Raw genomic sequence first — 23,414 nt, forward strand, 5'->3', positions numbered from 1 at the left:
AGACAATACAAATCTGGGTGGAATAGTGGACACCCTTGGAAGACCAGGTTTATCAAGATCCAAGGTGATCTTGATACACTTGAATGTTGGGCTGAAAGCAACAAAATGAGATTAAACAGGGACAAATGCCAAGTCCTCCACCTAGGAAAAAGAAATCCAATGCACTGATGATAATAGATGGCTCAACCAAACGGAAATTGACCTTGGAATTACTGTGGACAACAGGCTAAATATGAGCCAACAATGTGATGCAACCCCCAAAAAGGCAAATACTATTTTGGGATGCATTAACAGAAGTATTACTTCCAAATTACAAGAAATAATAGTTTTCCCATACTCTTCATTAGTCAGACCTCATCTAGAATCCTGTGTCCAGTTCTTAGCACCAAGATTTAAGAAAGGTGGAGAAAAACTAGAAAGAGTCCAGAGAAGAGCAACAAAAATGATTCAGAGGGTTTGGAAAAATTGCCCTATCAGGAGAGACTGAGAGAACCAGGCATGTTCAGCCTTGACAATAGAAAACTGAAGAGGAAATTATATCACTTTATAACTACCTGAAAGGCTGTCACAAAGAGGAAGAACAAGACCTCTTTTTGCTCATACCAGAGTGTAGGACACAGAATAATCAATTAAGTTGCAACAACCCAGATTCAGGCTAGATATCAGGAAAAGTTTTCTCACTGTCAAAGCAATACAACAGTGGAATCAGTTGCCTACAGTAGTGGTGGGCTCTCTCATACTAGAGACATTCAAAAAGAAACTGGACAGCCATCTGAGGGAAATGGTGTAAACAGCAGGGCGTTGGACCCAATGACCTTCTCGGCCCCTTCCAACTCTACTATTTATTCATTTATTTATTAAAACATTTCTATGCCGCCCCTTGCCGAGGCCTCGGGGCGGCTTACAACATCAAATAAAATACAAAATACATTAAAACAATAACAATTAAAATATATACAATAGAATATATACCATTCTATGATACTATGATTCCCCAATGATTGATATGCTTGTAGACTTCATTCCATTCCCACTGGGTCTTCAGGAAACCACAATGGGCTCCCCATCCAAACAAGAAAGAGTCCGTCATGACTGTGAATGCCAGCTCAGGAGGAACAAACGAAATACTTCTGACTAGGTTAAAGTGGTGCATCCACCAACAAAGACTTGACCAGACCAACTTCAGCATCTGAAAGTGCGTTCATTGGGAGTCATCCATAGGATGCTATTTATGGACAAACCAGAACTGTAGTGATTTTTTCCAGAGTCTGGCAAATGGCATTACCACAGCCATAGCCATAATGGAACTGAAGAGGTATTGAATCTGGGAGGTAGTGACAATGGATTGTTTGCATAGCTTGAAGGTCATCTCAATGAATACTGATGCTCTGGTTTCTGGGAGATACACTTCCATTGAGATGTAGACTAGGTGGACCCCAATGAAGTTGATTGACTAGGAAGTAGAAAGAACAAATTTGTTTACGTTTATTACATGATCTGAGACTGTATATAAAGTGCAGGTAGTGTAGATTGAAAAATGCAACTAATTCTTTGAGGATGCCACAATCAGTCAATTGTTAAGATACGGGTAGACCTGGAGGTGTTAAGTGGGCACAGACTACTGCTCGGAACTTTGTAAATACTCTAGAGGCTATAGCTTATCCAGAGGAAAATTGGAAAGTCTCTCTCCTAACCAGGAAATGCAGGTTGTACAAGTGCATACAAATGTTGAAATATGTGTCTTTGAAGTCTATGGAGGTGAACCAATATCCTCCTTGCAGAAAAGGCAGGATATTTTGAAAGGTAACCATTCAAAATATTTTTTCTAAGATGAAGAAGTTGATGTCTTTTAGACCTAAGCTTGGTCTGAGCCCTCTACCCCATAAAATATCTCAAGTGGAAGCCATCTTGGAAATTGAAAGAAGAAACCTACTCAATGGCTCCTTTCAAAAGCAATGAGTCTAACTCCAGTGATGTGGCTGTGCATGGAACTATACTCCTTACAATATACCAAGAGGTGGTTAGGTATTGGATTTGTTCCTGCAATTTTTCTCCACAATGGATAGAACCCAGACATCTGAAGTGATTGTTTCCCATGCAGGAAGAAAAGAAGAAAGACACCCATGAAATAAAAAGAGGGGGGAAATGGGGCCAACCTGGGGGAGCATTCATCTTTGCCACCTCCCAGCATCCAAATCTTTCCAGTCCTGGTGATATTTATTAGAACCATCTCTGCATCTCAAATGCAATAGTAACTGTTGTCAAGATGGCTGGTCAAATGGGGCCTAATAAGGGAACAAAACTTGGTCAGTACTGATGGAGCCTTCACTTCTTGCCATAGTCCATGTCTTCTGGATGGATCCATATGCTTGTTGTCCCTGTACTAAAGAGTCCCTCCTCACTGAATAGCAGGTACTTCGTGTGGATGTGGGCCTCTTGTGAAACACTGGATAAGCACAGTCATGCAGCCTCCGTAACACCACTGCACTGATCCCAGCATTCATGCCACAGTCCATCTGGTGCCAGAAGAGGTGCACTGCTTTCATCTGGAACACTCTAGCAAGTTCCTTTTGATCATCTGGCAAGTGGTCACAAAGGGAACCTATCTTATCCTAAAGGCAGATTTGGCAGCAAGTCATTGTTACTTGGTGGTTTTTTACCCTCAGCCCCCAAGCAGAAGAAGAGTAAATGTACCTTCACATCAAGTCCAGGTAGTATCCATCTCTTTCTTGTGCTGTGTAGTACACTTGGTGTGACCTTCTGGACTGACTCCATGGTGGCAGAGTTCAGCCTTGGATGTTGAAATAGGAAGGGCACATCCTTCTCCTGAACGCAATACATATTGTCCAGGCAGTTTGATGTTGGTGTCATTCATGATGGGGCCTTCCATGACTGCTGCACTATTTGTTCAAGTTTAGGCAGAAACTGTATTTTCACTGATGACAATTGTTGGTATGGAAAGCATCAAAGACTGGATTCAACACCCACTCCATCTGCAGTTGGGTAGCCAGTCCCAGAGAATGGGCCATTCTCAAGATTTAGCCCATATCTGTCAATGGAAACGTAGGGTCCTGAGTTTCCACAACCATGTCTGGAGAGGAGATAGAAAGAGTGACTGTGGAATAAGTGTTGGAATCCAAGGATGTTGGAGTCCAAGATACTGGATGGAGGAGACGGTACAGACAGTACAATCACAGTTTTGAGCATACAGATGAAGGAGATGATCACTGACATAGTGGATGATGTAGCACATTCCAGTGAAGATCTGTGGGTGGAAAAATTGTTGTTGCTGTCTTAGTGACAGAGGTAGTTATCTGCAAAATGAAGGTTCATCATAAAACTGCCTCTATCTTTCATTGGGGTTGAGATGCAAGTTCAGTACCTAGGGTCACAGAAAGGCTCCTGATGGCAAGGATACCCCCACTGATCGTAGTACCATCAGTACAGATGAGGGACAGTGTCTTCTGCACACCAGTCCAGCTCAAAGAGGGGTCAGCAGGAAAAGATTCTGTGATAGTTGGATCTGGTGAAGGTAGGCTAGAGACACAGTGAAAAAGGAGCATCCAGTTGGCATGGAATCAAGACTTTGGAACTGAGATGAGCAGATTGACTTGTATCTTGAATCTCTCTTCTGATACCAAACCAAGATGAGAAGGGGGCCAAATCTAATCAGTGTTCCTTGCAATGTCACTTTTGGCCTTTCAATTTCATACCCTCCATCAACTTCACTTCCATGGTTTTGTAGCCAACTTCTTGGTACAAAGGGTATAAAAATTTCTCACCATTTTATCCCATCGCTATTTCAAACTATACTACACATCCAAAAGGAACATGTGGAAAATGTATGTTTGAAAGCATCCCAACTACAAAGTTCCCCATTTTCAAAGATTTCATCTAGAAGGAGTCTATGTTCAAACTATTTAAGATGCTAGCTGTTCATAGGCAGGGAAGTAAAGCAAAGTTTTGTAGCAACTTTCCTTGCACAATGCAGAAGAAATAATGCTATGTTGCTGTAGATTCTTATAGCAGATCATGCCTGCTACAATGCCGAAGCCAGATAACGCATTCTAAAATATATTGTAGGACTCACACCTATGGTCTGTATGTGAAATATATTAATTTAATGTGAACTTGAACTTTAAATCAAAGCTATAGTCAGTTTCCAAGTTTGAAACTGTGTCATATTAACAAGAATCAAAATATTAGAGATGAGGAAAGGTTGCTGTTTAGACTCTAGAATGGCTCTATCCTGAGGCAGTCATGGGCTTCTCCTATAAATTCATGTGCTAGTCTTGGCATTGCCTGTGCAGCACTCTATCTTCTTCCAGTCTCCTCAGACAAATATTCTAGTTAATCCCAGCAACTAAGTAATACTGTTGGCATAATGCAGTTGGGCTAGTTAAGTGAAGCACTGTAAGACATAAGAGAACTCTATACTGCTAATCCAAAAAGAAAGAGCAAAGGACAGGTCCTTCCAGAAAGGCAACTATTACTACTACACAGGAATAGAAGAAGGAATTCACAGGAATTCACACATTATGGATGCTGTGCCTGCGCAGTGCCTGCAGCCGGGAAGAATTCAAAGCTTTAATGGATTTTGGCAGGAACTCTGCACCCTCCCCCGCTGTAATATAAAGGGCGGAGTGCCTGCCCTTTTCCCCAGTCTCATGGAGACCGTCTGATTGCCCCCTTGTGGATAAGCAGTCAGTGTAAGACACCACCAGTGAAACAAATTAAAGAAAGGAGCATACTAATAAAATAAGTACAACAGAATCAGTAGTTGTGTAGAAGGAAAAAACCATCATAAACCCAGTCACTGACACCGAGTGGGGCCAGCGGGTGGGTTGTGTGAATGCACAGATGTCCACTTGCAGAACGACAGTTACAGGTAAGCAACCTGCCTTTCTTCGTCATGGTTTCTGTACATCACACATTATGGGGAACTAGTAAGCTTACCAACCCGGAGGTGGGACAGTGTTGTCAGTGAAGAATTGAAGAAAGGACAGCCCGACCGAAGGAGCAGTCCTGTCTGGCATGGACATCAAGTCTATAATGTCTGGTGAATATGCAAGGGGTTGTCCAGGTTGCCACCTTGCAGATGTCAGGCAATGGAATGCCAGCAGAAAAAGCCAAAGAAGCTGCCACAGCTCTGGTAGAATGGCCCTTGGGCATGACAGCGAGCTCTAGCTCAGACAACCGATATGTCAGTTCGATGGTTTGGATAATCCATCTGGAGAGTCTTTGGGCAGAGACAGCAGAACCCTTATCATGGTAAAATAACAGGTGGTTAAAAAGCTTCCATTTAGCTTCTTAGGAGCGGCGAGTTGTCGGTCGTAGAGCAGATTGGGAAATAAATTGAATGTCCAGATGAAGGAAGTTCAAATCCGATACAGGAGTTGAAGGTTCCATTGGTACCGAAGATTGTGTCGGTACCGAGGATTGTACTGGAATCGTCGGGTATGATGAAGTTGTCGATACTGAGGAAGAGGAAGAAGCAACAGTCATTGAATGAGCCAAAGGGTAAGATTGAGAGAGTCGAGATCGGGATGGCGAATTGCCCCGTTCTCCTGCGTAATAAGATGAGGAACTCGTGGGAGACAAAAGAAGGTTTGCTGGGAGAGATTGAGAATGGTCGGAAACCAAGGTTGGCGTGGCCACCATAAGAATAAAGAATAAGAATTCCCTGGCTTTTGTCTTTGGCCAGGGTTTTCATGATTAGCAGAACTGGAGGAAATGCATAGAAAAACGTGTTCGCCCAATTCACCATCAGAGCATCTCCCAGTGAATTTGGGCCGATGCCTGCCTGGGAGCAATAGTCCACGCACATTGAACTGGCCACTGTAGCAAACAGATCTATGGTTGGGGTGCCCCAGTGGCAGAAAATGTTGTTGTAAATCTGTCGGTCCAATTCCCACTTGTGAGTTGTGGACATCTGCCTGCTGAAAGCATCCGCCTCTTCATTGTCTACACCGGCGAGATGAACTGCTAGCAGGGTAATCCCCTTGGAAATACACCAGTCCCATATTCTCAGGGTGAGGTGAGCTAATGGTACCAATTTCGTGCCGCCCTGCTTGTTGACATAAAATACAGTCACAACATTGTCCGAGGCTATTTGAACCACTCGGTCCCGAAGGGTCGATTCGAAGGACCAGAGAGCTTTGAAAACCACTAGAAGCTCCAGGTAATTGATGTGTCTGGACTTTTCGCGACCCTACCAAGTTTCTGGAGTACGGAGATTGGCGCAATGCACTCCCCATCCCATAAGGAAGGCATCGGTGTAGAGGGTCACCAACGGTTGTGGCTGGCGAAATGGAACTCCTGTGGAAAGATTGTCCTTGTTTGTCCACTAAGACAAAGTCCGACGAATGAAAGCAGGCGGTAGCAGGAGAAGATTTGGAGAATTGTGTTGAGGATGGAAGAGGCAGTTGAACCACAGTTGTAGAGATCGCATTCAAAGTCTGGCATTGGGTATGACGGCAACTGTGGAAGTCATGTGCTCGAGCAACTTCTGTATGGAGAGCGCAGGAGTAGGTTGGCCATCATAGATGCGATGAATCGACGACCAAAGCTTGTCCAATCGAGCTTGTGGAAGGAACGCCCTGGCTTGGATCAAGTTGAGACATGCTCTGATGAAGTCGATGACCTGTGAGGGAATGAGGCAGGGTATTTCAATATTAATACAAAGTCCGAGTTCATCTAAGAGTCTACACATGGTATCGATGGCCAAGAGCAAACTCTCTCTGGATGAGGAGACAATCAACCAATCATCCAGGCAGGGGTAAATTTGAACACCCTGTAACCTGAGGTGGGCACAAACAGGTGCCATACACTTCGTGAAGACTCGTGGAGCAGTAGCGAGTCCAAATGGGAGGATGTTACACTCAAAAATGTCAGAGCCAACAGTAAATCAAAGGAGCCACCTGTGTGATGGATGGATGCTAATCTGGAAATACGCATCCTTTAAGTCCAGAGAGGTGAACCAATCTTCTCTCCTGAGCAATAGAAGGATATTCTGAAGGGTGGTCATCCGAAATTTTTTAGTCTTGAGGAACTTGTTAACGCCACGTAGAGCAAGTATTGGATGTAGGCCACCGTCCCATTTCGGGACTGTAAAATACCTTGAGTGAAAACCGTGAAGCCCCTCTGAGCGGGAGAGCTGACGAATCACCCCTTTACAAAGTAGTTGGGAAACCTCATCTCGGGGGACCACCGATGGAGAGGTGTAGCAAATTGGTCCCAAAGGGGGCACGGTATCAAACTGGATTTGATATCCGTGCTCAATGATGGAAAGTACCCACTTATTAGATGGACTCCCAAATGGGGAACTGACCTTGCAGCCGGTCCCCAAAAGGGAGGGGGAAGGTGGGTGGAGAGAGAGAAGATCAGCCTGCACGTCTTGTCAACGCTGTTACTTGTCATTGGATTGACAGCAATGACCCTGCTGGAAACGGGGGGGCAGGCTGGCCTTGGTTTCGTTGCTGAAAAGGCTGATACTGTTGGCGGGGGGGGGGGGGGGGGGTGGGGGGGGGGGGGGCGGGGGGGGGGGGGTGGGGGGGGGGGGGGGGGTAGTGTTGGTAAGGCTGGTACCGATAATAGCAAGATTGTGACCACTTACATCGATTTTAGTTCAGTATTTCCATCTTTCGAGCGGTGGCTCGAGCGTTATAAATATGCTCGAGCTTGTGGTCTGTGCGGGCATTGAAAAGGCCGGACCCGTCAAAAGGCATGCCTTCGATGCGCCTCTTCGTCTCGTCCAGGAAATTGTATGAGCATAGCCATGCACGCCAGCGTAAGGGGATGGAGCTGACGAGCGCCCAGGAATCACAATATACATGATATCGCGCCGTACTGAGTTGTTGTATGGCTAACTACATGGACTCACGGATGAAAATGTGGGCCAGGTCGCATTGCTGTTCCGGGAAGGTAGAGGTGATGGATTCCAGCCTTTGCATCAAAAAGTACTGGTACCTGGCCATCATAGCCTCATAATTCGATATCCGCAAGCCTAGCCCCATCACAGCGCAGATACGGCACAACATCAAGTCTATTTTCCAGTCCTCCTTGTCTCTTGGGGTCAAGTGCTCCCTGTTATCACGACACTGTGACGACTCGATGACTATAGAGTTTGGTTCTGGGTGCTTGAGCAAGAATGGGATATCCTGCTCTCTAACCTTACACATGGACTCATGGCACCGAGACATCAGGTTGACTGGCTCAGAAACTCCCACATGTCCGTCATAGCCTAACAAAGAGTCGTTATCAAGGTGAGGGAGATGGCGGATGACTGCTCCTTACGAACAATGTCGTAGAAGTGATCCTGACTGGGGTTCACCCGATGTTCTACTTCAATCTCCAGCGACCTTGCAAAACAAGCCATAAGCTCTCCAAAAGTGGAGTATGACTCTTCCGGAGACCCAGGTCCCTGGGTCAAAATGATGGCATCAGGAGAGGTAGAAGCCTGATCTGAGTCCTCCGAGTTGGAGTCATAGTGGTAAGGAGGACTGGAGGAAGAGCCAGCTGGAGATGGAGGAGGGCAGAAGAGTGCAGCCGCCGAGGTGGAAGGTGCTTATGCCCGGGATGGACGATAATGATGCCTGTGCACCGAAGGCATGGGGTAATCGCCGTATGGTGGAGGGTAGTTCCAAGGATAGGACTGAGATGGATCGAACCCGCCGTACGGCATGGGAAACCAGCTCCTAGACAATTGACCGGAGGCATGCTGGTGGCGACGCATATTGGATGGAGGTGGAGGCCTCAGCGAAGCCTCTGGTGATTATGGCATTGGAACAGGCAAGCGAGTCAGCGGATGACCCAGCTGAGATCAGGGAGGTGAATCCCATATCTCTCAGTCAGACATCGATCAACAGAGAGCCACCTCGGAGTGATCCAAAGTCGAAGGAGCTGACAATGAGATCCTTTGAGGGGATCCAGGTAGTGTAACTTGCATGAGGGCCTGGGCAGTCGGACCCGAAGGGGTTGGAACTGAAGCGGCCATCGGGATCGATGGGGCGGTTGAGCCCGAGTCCCTGCGAGTCTCCTGGGCAAGCTTTTGCTGCTTGCGTTCGGCTTTGTCAACTTTAGTCTTCTTAGACTTTTTCAAAGTCAACTGATCCTCCAGCCCAGTGTGCTTCCGCTTCTCCTTTTGTTTCTGGAAGGAGGAATGGGAGGAGCGAGTGATCTCCTTGGAAGCGATCCCTTCGGATGGTGGACGAGGGGAGGACACCATGGGCAGGCCCACGGAAGAGGCCTGAGTGGCAAGCTTGTCGGAGGCAATGAGGGCCTGATCCCAAAGGATCTTCCTCAGCTGATTTTCCCGATTCTTGCAGGCCTGTTTGGTGAATGACTGACAATGGCCACATTTGTCAGTCCGATGTCCTTCCCTGAGACAGAGAAGGCATAGCTCATGTGGGTCCGTAGGAGACATTTTGTCCCCACATTTCGAGCACTTTCAAAAAGCCACATGCTGAGCCACCAAGAACGAGTATGGATAGCAAACGAAAGAATATGAATGGAAGAATAAGAATAAAAGAAGATAGTAAAGATATCCTCTTTTTGGGGGGGCAAGGGAAAAAGAGGAAGAGAAAGAACTACCTAAATCCGTTAAAATCCGTTAAAGCTTTGAATTCTTCCTGGCTGCAGGCACTGCGCAGGCACAGCACCCATAATGTGTGATGCACAGAGACCACGACGAAGAACATCAGTGTCAAGGTAAACCAGGTACTTTTCTAGAAGTTATAATTAGGAGAAGCTGCTTTAAGTATCAGTAAAAACACATGTAAACTACATAGGTGGATCACTGAAGTGTCAAATTTACCTAGGAAGGGATGTTCTACTAAAAATTCTTTAAATTGAATGGAGTGGGTTTTTAATTGAGAATTTTAGAGTGCCATTAGAGTTTTGCAAAAATAACATTCTTATCTTGGTAGTTGCTTAAAATTGTTCTATAAAGTTCTCTATGGGTTAGAGAAGAGGGAAATTAGAAAAAATAATTTAAATATACCAACTGAAAGAGCAGCTTGGATTAAAGAGCTGTTTGTATTTCAATTCCCAGTGGTTCCAGCTGCAGTGGCCCTTTGCCCACCAAAAATGAATCCTAGCCTCCCACTTCTAGCCCAAAAGGGAAGTTTATAGCTAGGCTTTATTACAGTAGCCATCCACCACCAAAATGCATGCCTGATAGTAACATTCTGACATCAATAAAGTGTAATCAATTCACATGACTTGTATTTAATTCATTTCATGAGGTTATCCCTGATAAGCACATATATTAAATTTTATGCACACATATATATGCAAGTGTGTGCTGAAGCCCGTATGTGGGATGCACAGGGACCACAAAATACTACCAAAAATTCTAATGCAGTCCTGACTAATTGGACATCATAAAGCACACCCAAATGTTTCCAAAAATCCCACCTAACAGTCCCCATATGAAATTTTTACTGGATGTACTGCATTTTCTTAGTACTGATAACCAATTAGATCTAAAAAAGCCCTATGTGAACAGAAAGGCAATTCTGTCCAGGCAAGGAAGTGTCCCTGAATTCACAAAACTTCCACTGCCTGCAGCAGCCCACACACCCCATCCCATGTCATTCCTACTACTCAAGAGCAGATTTTAAGGGCATATAGGAAGCAGCAGTAAACAAATACTTGCTATATTTACATAATAACTCCAAGGTTTCACTGGATCTGACACAATATATATATTGTGTTATATATATTCTTCATTATCTTCTTTCCATCTTTCTTAGCTGTATGCAGTACCTATTAATTCACATTTCAGTTAATCTGACAGTGACTCTGTTCAGACATTTCAGAGGCATCTGGCAGCAATCATGGTTTGTTCTTGTGATAACTTTGGATTGTTTAACATACAAACAACCAAAATGAACTCTGTTCATACAACAGAGAAACAACCATTGAGGGTGACATTTGACATTTCTATTGTTAAGGTAAATAAAAAGCAGTGTGCATACCTGCAATTTATGAATTAATTAACCCACAACTTACTGCTGGCCACCACCATGAGGTCCAAATAAGGTCTCTGACTATTTAGCTAAGTGACTTTAGGCTGAATCCAAAGAAGGAATATCTGTTTGTGTGAAAGGACTATGAGCAAAATCAGTTATTTTCTCTCATATTTCTCTGCACCACTTTCTAGTGCTAAATAGAAAAGCCACAGCACACTTCAAACAACATCTTGTTTTACAGCTGTGGTTGTGAGCATGATTCTCTGGTGCATACACATCCTTTCTCTGAATCTCGGCCATCCACTCTAGATTTTATTTAGACATCCAGACACAACATTTTGCCCATGACTAAAATGGATTTGCATTCCTTTATACAGGGTGGGCCAAAAGTAAGTATACAGTACTGATCAGGTCATGGAGGACCTCACACTGTGAACAAATTGAAGGAGTTCATCTTGCAAGCATATATTGATGTTGGTGTTAACCAGAATTTGTGTCACAATGACAGGTTCCAGGAATGTTGCAATGTTGATGGAGGTCATTCTGAGCACTTAAAGAGACTAAATATGACCCAATCAGTACTATATACCCACTTTTGACTCGCCCTATATATACCTTTACCTAATGTTGGTGGCAATCTGGCAGTTGTGCCCAAAGGTCCTCAGTTATACAACAGTTGCTGGTCATCTTAAATGTATATACCTAATACTGATGGTACTACTTAAATGGTTACATCTACAATATTTACAGATGCCTTCCTTCTCAAGCACTGCTGCTGTGTAGCTCTCCTAATTGGATACATTTTATCTTCATGTAGCATCTTGTTGTATTTCTTTGTCTCAACTAAACCTAGTATGTACCACTATCCCAACTGGAGCTGTCTACTGGAAACCTTCTTTATTGTACTTACATTGGTAAGGTGTATGACTCCTTTAGATGTAACAGAACAGCCCATAAACCCAACATACTGCAACTCAGGACAGTGTTCAGCAAATGCTTTAACAGACTGATCTGTCACCTGCACAAAGAGAGAAAAGGTGACATTGAATACTCGAGTACAATAAAGTCCAGGAGGCTTCTCTGCAGAAGTGGCAAGCTGCAAGTTCAATAGTTTCCTTTGTCTTAACAGCATGAGATTGTGTAACTAAAAGGACTTTGGGTAGGAAAGAGCAAGATGAAAAGGGTTCCTCTCCTCTTGCAAGTACCAGGTAATAAGAATGAAAATTTAAAATCTAAGTATTGGCTATATCAGCAGGGTTTATTGAAAATCCATTCTTTGTTTATACAGAAGCTTAAAACCATAGCCAGAAGGTGAATCCTGCTTCTGTTCCCTGAGAATTGAAATAGTACACAAACTAGGTTAAATTTTAACTAATTCAAGACATTCTAAAAGCAATGCACATAAAATGCTTTTGTCTGGAGTACAATCCATTTTCACAAATAAAGTAAAACACATATACATCATACTGGCTAGCAACTGAAATCTCTTCTGCATCCTGCACAAGATAATAATAGGGAAGAGAATTGTTCTATAAAGTTCCCTTCCTCCAATGGAAGAAATTTCTCTATTGATTCAAAGAAAGTGCTTTCCACAGGATGAAGGAAATCTTTGGATTTAACCTACATATTGTTTCTTATGTTATGCCAACTAGAACATATTTATTCATAAATATGTGTATATGTAAAAAATAATAGTACAACATCAAGATAAATACCAGTTTCAATCTATATTTTAACATAAACATGAGTTGAAACCAAAAATATGAGAAGGAGCATAGCGAATAGTGTGATTCTACAAATCCTTATACAACAGGGCCCCAAGAATTGTATGCTGAGGTAAGCATGAATGAAACTGGGGGGGGGGGATGTACTGTATAGTATATAGTGTGTATGTATGTGTGTATATATACTATATACAATACCATGCTATGTACATAGTATAGTTCATAGAATCATAGAATAGTTGAATGGGGCCAGAAGGCCATCAGGTTCAAAACCTGGTGACTGCAGGACACCAAGTTACACCATCCCATTCGGATGATTGTCTAGATGCTTTCTGAATGTCTCCAGCAAGGAAGAGCCCACATTTCCTCAGGTAATAAGTTCCATGGTCATACTGCTCTGACAAGGAAAAAAATTCTTCCTGATGTCCAGTCTAAATCTGGTTTCTTTTGAATTAACTCTGTTATTCTGTAGCCTTCAGTCTAGAATGAATGAGAAGGGATCTTGTCCTTCCCCTTTGTGATAGCCTTTCAGGTACTTGTAGTGCTATCATACCAACCCTCAGCCTTCTCCTCCAGAGCTGAGCATGCCTAGTTCTCCCAGTCTTTCTTCATAAGGCTTTGCCACCAGTCCCTGAATTATCCTTGTTGCCCTTTTCTGTACCCTTTCTAGCTTTTCTGCATCTTTTTAAAGCTTAGGTGCCCAGAACTGAACACAGTGCTCCAGGTGAGGAACTAGTATTTAACATGTCTTGGAAGTGATAATGCAGCCCAAAATAGCATTTCACATTTTTGCAGTTACGTCACATTGTTCGCTCATATTTAGCTTGTGATCTAGAACAACCCCAAGATCCTTCTTAAAGAAGCCAAGTATTGTTGAGCCAAGTATTTCATATCTTGTAGTGGTGCATTTGGTTTCTTGTTCCTAAGTGGAGGATTTGACATTTGTCCCCACTGAATTTCATTCTGTTGTTCTTTGCCCAGTGTTCCAACCTATTGAGATCAGCCTGTGTCTTATCTCTGTCTTCCAGACTATTTGCTATTCCACCCAGCTTTGTGTCATCTGCAAACTGAGTTATCTTTCCTTGTACTTCCTCATCTAAATCATTAATTAAAAATTGAAGAGTACCAGTTTCAGGACACAACACTGTAGCACACCACCTGTCTCCTTTCCCCAGTCTTAGATTGTGCCACTGATGGGCACTCTTTTGAGTCTTAGCCAGTTGCGTTTCCACCTAATGGTTGTACTATCTAGTCTGCTTTTTGCTAGTTTAGTATGAGGATGTTGGGGGACACTTTGTTGGAGGCTTTGCTAAAGTCTAGATGGATTAGGATCCATCCTAGATTCCTACAGTCCATTTGGTAGGTTACCCAATAAAAAACTGAAATTAGATTAATCAAGCATGATTTGTTCTTGAGAAATCCATGTTGGCATCTAATACTTAATGGATTGTCTTCAAAGTGTTTGTAGACTGTTTGTTCTATAATTTGCTCTAGAATTTAGCAGGGATTGATATCAGATTAACTGATTTGTAGTTCCCAGGTTCATCTTTTTTTTCCTTCCTTGTAGATAGGAACATCATTTGTTGTTCTCCAGTCACCTGGGTCTTCTCCTGTCCTCCATGAATTTTCAAAGATGATAAATAGTGGTTCTGAGAGTTCTTCCACTCTTTTAGCTCTTTTATGATTTTGGAGTGAAATTCACCAGGCCCTGGAAATTTGAACTCATTCAGCCCAATTAGAAGATCCTTGACCAGTTGCATGTCAATCTTGGCCTGCCATCCTGTTCCTTCAAGCTTGTACTACACCTTTGTCAGGAAGGTTCTTTTGGGAGAAGACTGAGGCAAAGTAGGAGTTGAGCATTTCTGCCTTTTCTTTGTCATCTGTTAGTATACTGTTATCCAGTATATAAAACGGGGATAGCCAGACTTGCTCAATGGAAGAGCCATGTAAAATGAATTTCAGATTTTTGCCAGCCGCAAAACATGAACTAATATTTATTAATATTATGACTTTATGAAAGTGTCTTCTTATCAGCGTATGTTTTTTATGTGCATGATAAGACACATAGATGCCTGGAAACTAATTGTGGGATGCCCTTCCCAAAGAAATTGACCTTTAGAAATAAAAAACTAGTCAAAGCAAATGTCATATTAATCAAAAATAGCAGTTAGAAAAAAACTTTTGTCACAGACAGAATCCTGTCAATTACAGTTTAGTGAGAAGAGCTGAGAATTCTTTGTTAGAATTCTAACATGAAGACCACGTCCTATCAGGGACCTTTGAAGGAGCTACAGTAGGGACAAGCAGCAGTAGGACAGCCATTTTCAGGGGCTTTCACATAAACGCATGCATTTTCTTCAGACCTGCAATTAGTCTCCATTCTTTCCACTTCAGGATTTGGGTCAAGATAACTCTTTCAAAATTGGCTTTTTAAAGTCAGCAGGAGCAGCATGGGGCATGCTGGGGCAAGCTTTTGCAAGGCGGCCAGCTGGACCCACTCTCTTCCTGAGCCTTGAAAGAGCTTGCCCCAGCATGCCCTGCCTACTCCTTTTGAAGAGCACAAAGTCACTTTGGTGGTTCTATCGCCACCGCTGCTCCAGACAGCAAATCCAGTGGTGCTATTGGAGGCGGCTGTGGAATTGCCTCTGCATCTTTGGTAGCCACCACCTCAGCTGTACCCCTAACCGCAGTGAAGAAGCCAAAGATGAAGCAGATAGATATGAGACATTGTTACTTTTGGCCCTTCCTCCCTTCCCACCCAATTACCCCATGTTCACTCTCGAAGGCCTGAAGAAAATGCTGGTGGTTGGTCTGGATCTGCTCCACATTCAGCATCTTCATCAGGAGTAGGAGTGCAGCCGAGCTGGATGCCACCAAAGATGCAAAAGCAATTCCACTGCCACCTCCAATAACACCACTGAATTTATTTCCTGGAGCAGCAGCAGAGGTAGAACTGCCAAAGCTCCTTTGCACTCATCAGCAGTAACTGGTGGGGAAAGGCAGGTTGCTTATCTGTAACTGTCATTCTTTGAGTGGTCATCCATGCACTCACACACCAATGGGCTTGACACGCAATGTAGGCCTCATCTGGTGGAAACTTCCAGAGCTGGTCGCCATGGAGTGGGCGGGAGCAGGGACTGCCCTGCCCTCTGAGTGGTACTTAGGCGGCGGCTCCCATTCCCTCAGTGCCTGAAGATCGTGCTGTCCCAGGCGTGCGAGGGATCCGAGCATCATGTATGGAGAGGCTGCCCCAGCCCGTATGGAGCAGAAGCTGACGATAGCCAGTGGGGTGGAGGGCGGGTTGTGTGAATGTATGGATGACCACTCGAAGAACAACAGTTACAGGTAAGCAACCTGCCTTTCTTCTTCATGGTCTCCATGCAAATCACACACCAATGGGGCGATTAGCAAGCTGGCTCCTCAGAAGGAGGGAGGCTATCGTCACCGTAGTATAGAAGAGAGGACAGCCCTTTCAAAAGCACAGTCCTGTCTGGCATAGACGTCTAGCCGGTAGTGGCACACAAAGGTCAATGGTGTGGACCATGTTGCTGCCCTGCACATTTCCTAAAGGGGAATGCCAGCCAGTAGAGCAGTGGATGTGGCCTGGGCGCGCATGGCTGTCCAGTTACTGGGATCTTGGCCATCTCATAGGCGAGGGTGATGGAATTAAAGACCCATTTGAATAGTCTCTGACTGGAGACAGCTTCCCCAGCTTTGGGGCCCTCATAGCAAATGAAGAGGCGCTCTGAGCAGCGGATGGTCTCAGTCCTGGACCTGTAGTAGGCGAGGGCCCTCCTGACATCTAGTAGATGCAGGTTGGCCTCAATGGGGGTGGATGGGTTGGAGAAGAAGGCGGGCAGGATGATGTCCTGGTTCAGGTGGAACAAAGACGTCACCTTTGGGACGAAGCTTGGGTCTGGACGAAGTACAACCTTGTCCCTGTGGAACGTCGTGAAGGGAGCATCGATCTGAAGGGTTGCTAGCTCGCTGGCACGTCAGGCTGATGTGATGGCCACCAGGAAGGCAGTTTTCCAGGACAGAAGCCTAAGGTCTGTTGTGGTCATCGGTTCAAAGGGCCTCTTTGTGAGGGCCTGCAGGACTACAGAGAGGCTCCACGAGGGGGAGTGGGGCCAGGTTGGTGGGGCAAGGTTGCGGAGGCTCCTGAGGAAGTGGCGTGCCAGGGGGTAGGCAGATACAAAGGACCCTTGTACAGGGGGGTGGAAGTGGGAGATGGCTGCTAGGTAACCCTAATGGAGGAGGGGGGGAGACCTGCTGCAAAGCAGGATTGCAGGTAGTCCAGGATGTGTTCCACGGAGGCTAGGGCGGGGTCAAGGCCCTGTGCTGTAGTGGAAACCAGGAAGGTTTTCCACTTAGCCTCATAGGAGCAGCGTGTGGAGGGTTTGAGGGCAGCCAATAGCACGATGGCGACAGCCTGAGGCAGAGAGCCATAGGGTTCTGCCAGGGGGTTATTTTCCAGGCCGTTAGGGTCCAGGGTCCTGAGGTCGGGGTGCAGGGCCCTGGCCCTGGCCCTGGGAGAGGAAGCTGGACCTGAAGGGCAGGTGGGTAGAAGGTGTTCCCTGACAGGCGAAGGAGGAGAGGGAACCAGGGTTGTCTTGGCTACCAGGGGGTAATCAGGATGCAGCTGGATCCCTCCCTCTGGATTCTGGCCACTACTTTGGTAATAAGAGAAAAGGGGAAAAGGTATAGAAGAGGTCTCCCTCCCATCTGTGTAGAACGCATCCCCCAGGGATGTCCTGCTGTGTCCTGCTCGGGAGCAGAACTGCCTGCACTTCGTGTTGTTCGGGGAAGCAAAGAGGTCAATCGTGGGCTGAACCCATTTGGTGCACAGGGAGAGGAAGGTGGCTGCCTCCAGCTCCCACTCGTGGGGAGTGGAGGTTGCACGACTGAGGGAGTTGGCTAGGGTGTTTAGGCGCCCTGCGACATGCACTGTGGTGATGGTGATGCCCTTCTGGATGCACCAGTGCCAGATGTCTGAAGCCAAAGTCGCGAGACGGACAGAATGGGTCCCTCCCTGCTTGTTCAGGTAGTGCATGACAGTGGTGTTGTCTGTGGCCACCTGAATGTGACGTCCTGACAGAATGTTCTGGAAGGATGCCAGAGCTTTCTGGACAGCCAGCATCTCCAGAGCGTTGATGTGGAGACCGGCCTCCCTCTGGTCCCAGTGGCCTAGAGTGCACATGTCTGCGCAGTGAGCACCTCAACTGGTGTTGGAGGCGTCGGTGGTGATGGTCACAGAGGGCTGGGGGGGCAGGGAGCAAGGGGATGCCCGTGGTAAGATTGTCCATGGTGCACCCCATAGTAGGGACTCCCTGACCTCCTGGGCGGGGGGGTGGCCAGGTGGGTTGTGTGAGGGTCTCCGTCCCACACGAAGGCTCTCACGAACCACAGCTGAAGAGGTCTCATGTGAAGCCTTGCCAGCTGAAGCAGCACAACCGTGGTGGCCATGAGGCCCAGCAGCTTCTGGATGGTGTGGGAGGTGGAGAGAGGTGCAGCCCTGACGGCAGCAGCCAGGGTGGTGATGGCCTCTGCCCTTGGCTGTGGGAGAAAGGCTTTGGCACGGGTGGCGTCCAGCAAGCCCCTATAAAGAGTATAGACTGTGTAGGAAACACAGAACAGATTTGTCATGGTTTATAAGGAGCCCCAGTTCCTGAAGGAAGCAGTGTGTCAGGGACACACCACACAGTAGATCCTCCCTGGAGGGGGCCACGAGGAGCCAGTCATCCAGGTAGGGAAAAACCTGAATCCGCTGGAGCCTGAGGTGGGCACAAGTGACCGCCACACATTTGGTGAATACGCGTGGGGCCGTGGCTAACCCAAAGGGCAGGACGCAGAACTGAAAAGCTTGCCGGCCAATCTGGAAACGCAGAAAATGTCTGAACTCAGGGTGGATCGCAATATGGAAATAAGCGTCCTTGAGGTCTATGGAGGCAAACCAGTCTCCTTGGTTAAGGAGAGGGAGAATGCCTTGAACTTCTTAGGGGTGATTAATTTGTTCACCTTCCTCAGGTCCAGTATGGGCCTCAGAATCCCACCCCTCTTGGGTACTGTGAAGTACCTAGAGTAGAAGCCCCTGTGGTCAGAGGAGGAAACATGTTCAAATGCCCCCTTGTCCAGCATGGCTTGTACTTCCACCCATAGGGCAGGCGATGGGGTCATGGTCCTGATGTGGCCGAGGGGCAGGAGGGAGTCGAATTCTATTCTGTACCCCGACCTGATGATGAAGAGGACCCAGGAATCTGAGGTGATGCCCTCCCATGCAGGGAGGAAACACACCAGGTGGTCTGTGAAGCGGATGGTGGGAGGTGGAGTAGTGGATGAGGTGGTGGAGGGGCTGCCTGGACTAGGGCATCATACCCTGCGCCTGTTGTCCTGGCGCTTCTGTTGGGGCATCTGGTGGGGTTGGAAGTCCCACCTTTTGTTATCAGGTTGCGCTCTGGAGTGCATGGGACGGCCCGGACCCAAACAGCGTCTGGGGACAGGCTGTGTTCCCTGCCAACTCCTCTGTGTTGGGCCCTGGCCGAAGCCCACGCACTTTCCAGTGGTGCGTGCTTTGTATAGAGAGTTCATACTCTCGTCAGCTTGAGTATTGAAGAGGCCCTCACCGTCGAAGGGCAGGTCTTCAAAGCAGGCTTGGGTTTCAGTGGGGAGAGAGGCAGAACGCAACCAGGCATGGCAGTGTATAAGCACTGCCCCCATCATGGCCTTGCTGTCGCAGTCGACGTGGTATCGAGCTGCCTCCAGCTGGAAAGGTCCTCAGTCTCAGTGTGCATGAGGACGATGGGCTCACGCAGGTGCTCAGGGAGCTGGCCCACAATAGCTCCCAGCTTTTCCCATAGGAAAAGTTGGTATCTAGCCATAGTGGCCTCATAGTTGGATGTTCTGAATCCAAGTGCAGCCACGGCAGAGATCTTTTTGGACATAGCGTCCAAGCAGCGTCCCTCTCTGTCCACTGGGGTGAGCTGGTCCCTTTGTGGGGTACCCTGCATGGCCTCCACAATGACGGAGTTGGGCCTAGGCTGATGGAGTAGGCAGGGGAAGGGCTTGACCATAACTTTGACCATAGCCCTGTGTGAGGTGGCCAGAGGGCCAGATGGGGTCTTCCAAGACTACTGTGCTGTGCGCAGGAGAGCAGGCATGACTGGGATGGACACTGTGGTGTTGTCTCCAGAGGCAAGTGCATCATAGCATGGGTATGCCTCAGGCTCAGGGGGCTGGCAGGTTTGGAAGTTTAAGTCCTCAGCCATGCAGATCACCATATCAGAGAAACTACTCCCCTTGGCAGGTGAAAAGGAGAGATCCTGGTCCCAGGCCTGACCCCAGGGGAGTGGACTGAGGTTGCAGGGGAGTGGGGGCATCCCGAGGCAGGGGAGAGGCTCTGACCTGAATCCTGTGATACAGACCAACGATTGCGGGTGCTCCTATCCCGATGGGTGGCGCGTGTGAGTTTGTAGTGCAAGGCAGAGCTGCGGGAGTGGTGGCGCTGGTGGGGGGGGGGGGGGGCTGGGGTAGGCCATGTCACTTGCAGAGTCCTCGCTGTGCCAGTGGTGCCCGTTGGGCCTTCGTGGCCTATCCCCATATCTGGAGGAGCTGCTCGACTCGCCACTATGTGAGATCTGACGATGGCAATGGCGAGGAGCTGTGGTGCTGTAATCCGATCCATGAGAGCCCTGCTTCCTGCTGGTGTGATCTGAGCGCCATGCGGTCCTGGAGCGCATGCCTCCTGCTTGCTGGTGGTGAGGCGGGAGAATATTGGCACCGGCGCTCTCTGGGAGCGCAGTCGCTAGCGGCAAAGAGGCTCTGTGTACGATGCACCCTCGTAAGCCTCTTCCTTGAGGCCTGGGGCCTGAGCCTAGGCCTGGTGCGGGAAGTGCGGGCCTCTGATGAAGCCAAGTCACAATTGGCTGGGCAGGGCCTCCCCGTCGGCAGAGAGCTGAAGAATGTAGAGCTGGAGAGTGGGGAGACCTCTGGATGCTGTGCCGATCCCCCTCGGTTCCAGCGGGGGGGGGAGCGATGATCCTGCTGGCTCTGTTGCAGATTCACAGCACCTGCAGGCACCGCTGGGGACCGGCATTCCCCCGGTGGGGGTGATGCTCTGTCGGCAGTCTCCGTTGCGTGGCCAGAGGCATGGGTAGCATTGCTGGGATGGTGGCGCCCAGCTGCTCCAGTTCCAGATCAGCGGGAATTGCACCGGGGGGTGCTCCAGAGGCTGGGGAGACTGCACGATCCCGGGCTGGCTCTGATGCCAGGGGGAGTGGCTCCTTTGCAGCGCAGTGCTTTCTTTTATCCCCTGGCGCTGCGGAGGGGCCTTCCCCTAGCGACGCTGACCCCCTCCTTGCCCTGGCGGGCTTAGAGGAATCTTCACCGGGGGGTTATCCACTCCCGGGGTAAAGGATGTGAGGGCGCGCCGCCATAAGGCCTGTTTCAGCCGTGTGGTTCTTTGCCAGCGTGTCTGCTTCTTAAAGGCCTGGCAGCGGGTGCAAGTCTCCACGATGTGCCCCTCACTGAGGCAGAGGAGGCACTTAGGGTGCCCATCGTTGGCATGCATCCTAGCTGCGCAGGAGGTGCAGCAGCGTGGAGCTGAATCAGCCATACGGTCCTTGAAGGAGCACACGTGGGCGATTCAAGGAAGAGAAAGAAAACTGGAGATTGAGAAAGGCAAGAGAAAAAGGGGAGAGAAGCGCCAGCCTTCTCTCCACGCAGTTAAAGGAGAAGAGGTTTTTTGTTTGTTTGTTTTAATAAAAGGTAGAGAGAAAGAAGAAAAAAAATGGCAAACCATTGAAGCTGGAGAGGTCCGATCCGGAGAGTGAAGCCCAGCACGGTCGAAAAGGAACTGAGGGAATGGGTGGGAGCCGCCGCCTATGTACCACTCAGGGGGCAGGGCGGTCCCTGCTCCCACCCACTCCATGACGACCAGCTCTGGAAGTTTCCACCGGATGAGGCCTACACTGTGTGTCAAGCCCCAGTGGTGTGTGATTTGCATGGAGACCATGAAGAAGAATGCTGGGATGAGCTCTTGTGAGGCTGCCACCTGACCCACTCTCTTTCTGAGCCTCAGGAAGACAGCAGGACAGGCTGCTGGCCTTGGGAGAGCTCAACACAATCATGCCCATGCCATTTTGGGATCTGGCTAGGGTGGGGGGAGACAGGGGGGTTCCAAGGGGCAAAATGAACTAAAAAAACTGCATGAGTCTCCTTTGCCACTTTTGATATGTAATATAGTGTTCAGTATTATCTGCAGTTTCAAGCATCTGCTGAGGGACTTGGAACTGATGTGCATGGGTAAGGGAGTCCTGCTGTACAATAGTTATCCACAAGGATTTAAAAACTGTTTCCTCATGTTTCCATTTGCTCAAGATATGAAGGAAACTCTTGTACGTGCATAATGTAAGGGTTTGGCAACTTGCTTTCACTTTTATCTGAGGTTAAAGGTAATGGAAAAAAGCATGACCCTATTTTTTTCCTAGAGTACTGGCAAAATTTTGCTCAGTGCTAGTATGAATCCAACATTTGCAGCTTGGCTCCAATGTTTAGAGATGTGGCTAACAAAAGTGAATCTTAAGTATAACTTATTAACAGAATAGCAAAAAATGAATTTTACAAACAAAGAAACTTAATTTACAAATAAAAGAATAATCTTTCTATTGCCTAAAGATAGTAAAAGCGGCATCTCAATTTCTAGCAGAGAGTTAATATCTGCAGCCTTTTGGCTATCAATATACTGCCAAACACCCAAACATATTGCCATTTGAGATAAAAAAACATTCAAAACACAACTGTTTGTAATAACAGCATGGACATAAAATTATTTCCAGCACTGTAAAGAAGTAATTCAATGGTTCCATTGCAATAGCAGCACTTTACAGAGGTAGAATGCAGCAGAATGAAAATTCCAGTCTCAGATACACCTTTTACTCAAAATGACATGTATTGGGTTTCCCCTCCAACTTCTTTCTGTTATGCCACAATTCCCAAAGCAGTTCACATTAAATATTGACCAGCACCTTGTACACCACCATCACACCCATTAGAATATTAAGGGAAGCCTCAATTCTTTTAATAAGTTCTCATAAGTTTTGCTGCCTGGCTTCATACAAATTGTTTGCAAACATTCAGAATTTTTCAAGGCATAATCTCTGCATTTAGTTATAAAAATGTGTTTCTTGCACAGTGAGGTTGGCCTTCTTCACTATAATGTTATAACAAGCAATTAATTACTTGATTCCTTAATTACTAAGAATTACTCATTCCTAGTTCATATAACAAGAAGGTTATACTTAGCTAGCATGGCTGGATGGAGAATGCTGAAAGTTATAGGATTATGACTGTCTAAACATGCATAGGAAAGCACTAGTTAATTTCTATGTCACATTTCAATATAAATATTCTCAGTACTAGTTAAAAATAAAACAGAAACCAAACATGACAGTAAGTCAATAATGATTAAAGAATTAAGCAAACTGGTGGTACTAAAATCACCAGTAAAAATCACAAGGAATAGTAACTTCTTAGTTATTAAATAGTCTGATATACATGAGGGTTAGTAGAACAATTCATCACAATAAAAACCAGTTTCTTTATTTTCTTGGGTCTATTACTAGGAGTCTGCTTTTCTGTAATCTGCTACATCTGGAATTAAGATGGCCTCTCCAGTCCAAATTATCCTTTTGTCAAAGCATCACTTCACATGGTGCATTTT

The 23,414-nt window shown here is 46.7% G+C and overlaps 1 protein-coding gene across 4 annotated transcripts in view; it reads right to left on the bottom strand.

Annotated features, from left to right (window-relative positions):
* Nucleotides 1–23,414, bottom strand: part of FBXL17 (F-box and leucine rich repeat protein 17) — a 221,601-nt gene that overhangs the window by 145,906 nt on the left and 52,281 nt on the right. For all 4 annotated transcript variants that reach the window (XR_006416329.1, XM_044446752.1, XM_044446754.1 and 1 more), the window contains exon 5: nucleotides 11,884–11,991. Coding sequence is in view for 3 of the 4 variants with exons in the window: in XM_044446752.1 (XP_044302687.1) it covers nucleotides 11,884–11,991 (108 nt within the window). In the remaining variant the exon portion in view is untranslated. The remainder of the gene's footprint in view (nucleotides 1–11,883; nucleotides 11,992–23,414) is intronic.

The sequence above is a fragment of the Varanus komodoensis genome, unplaced genomic scaffold (genome assembly GCF_004798865.1).
Source record: "Varanus komodoensis strain SLA01 unplaced genomic scaffold, ASM479886v1 scaffold5, whole genome shotgun sequence".
In the NCBI taxonomy this organism is placed as follows: Eukaryota; Metazoa; Chordata; class Lepidosauria; order Squamata; family Varanidae; genus Varanus; species Varanus komodoensis.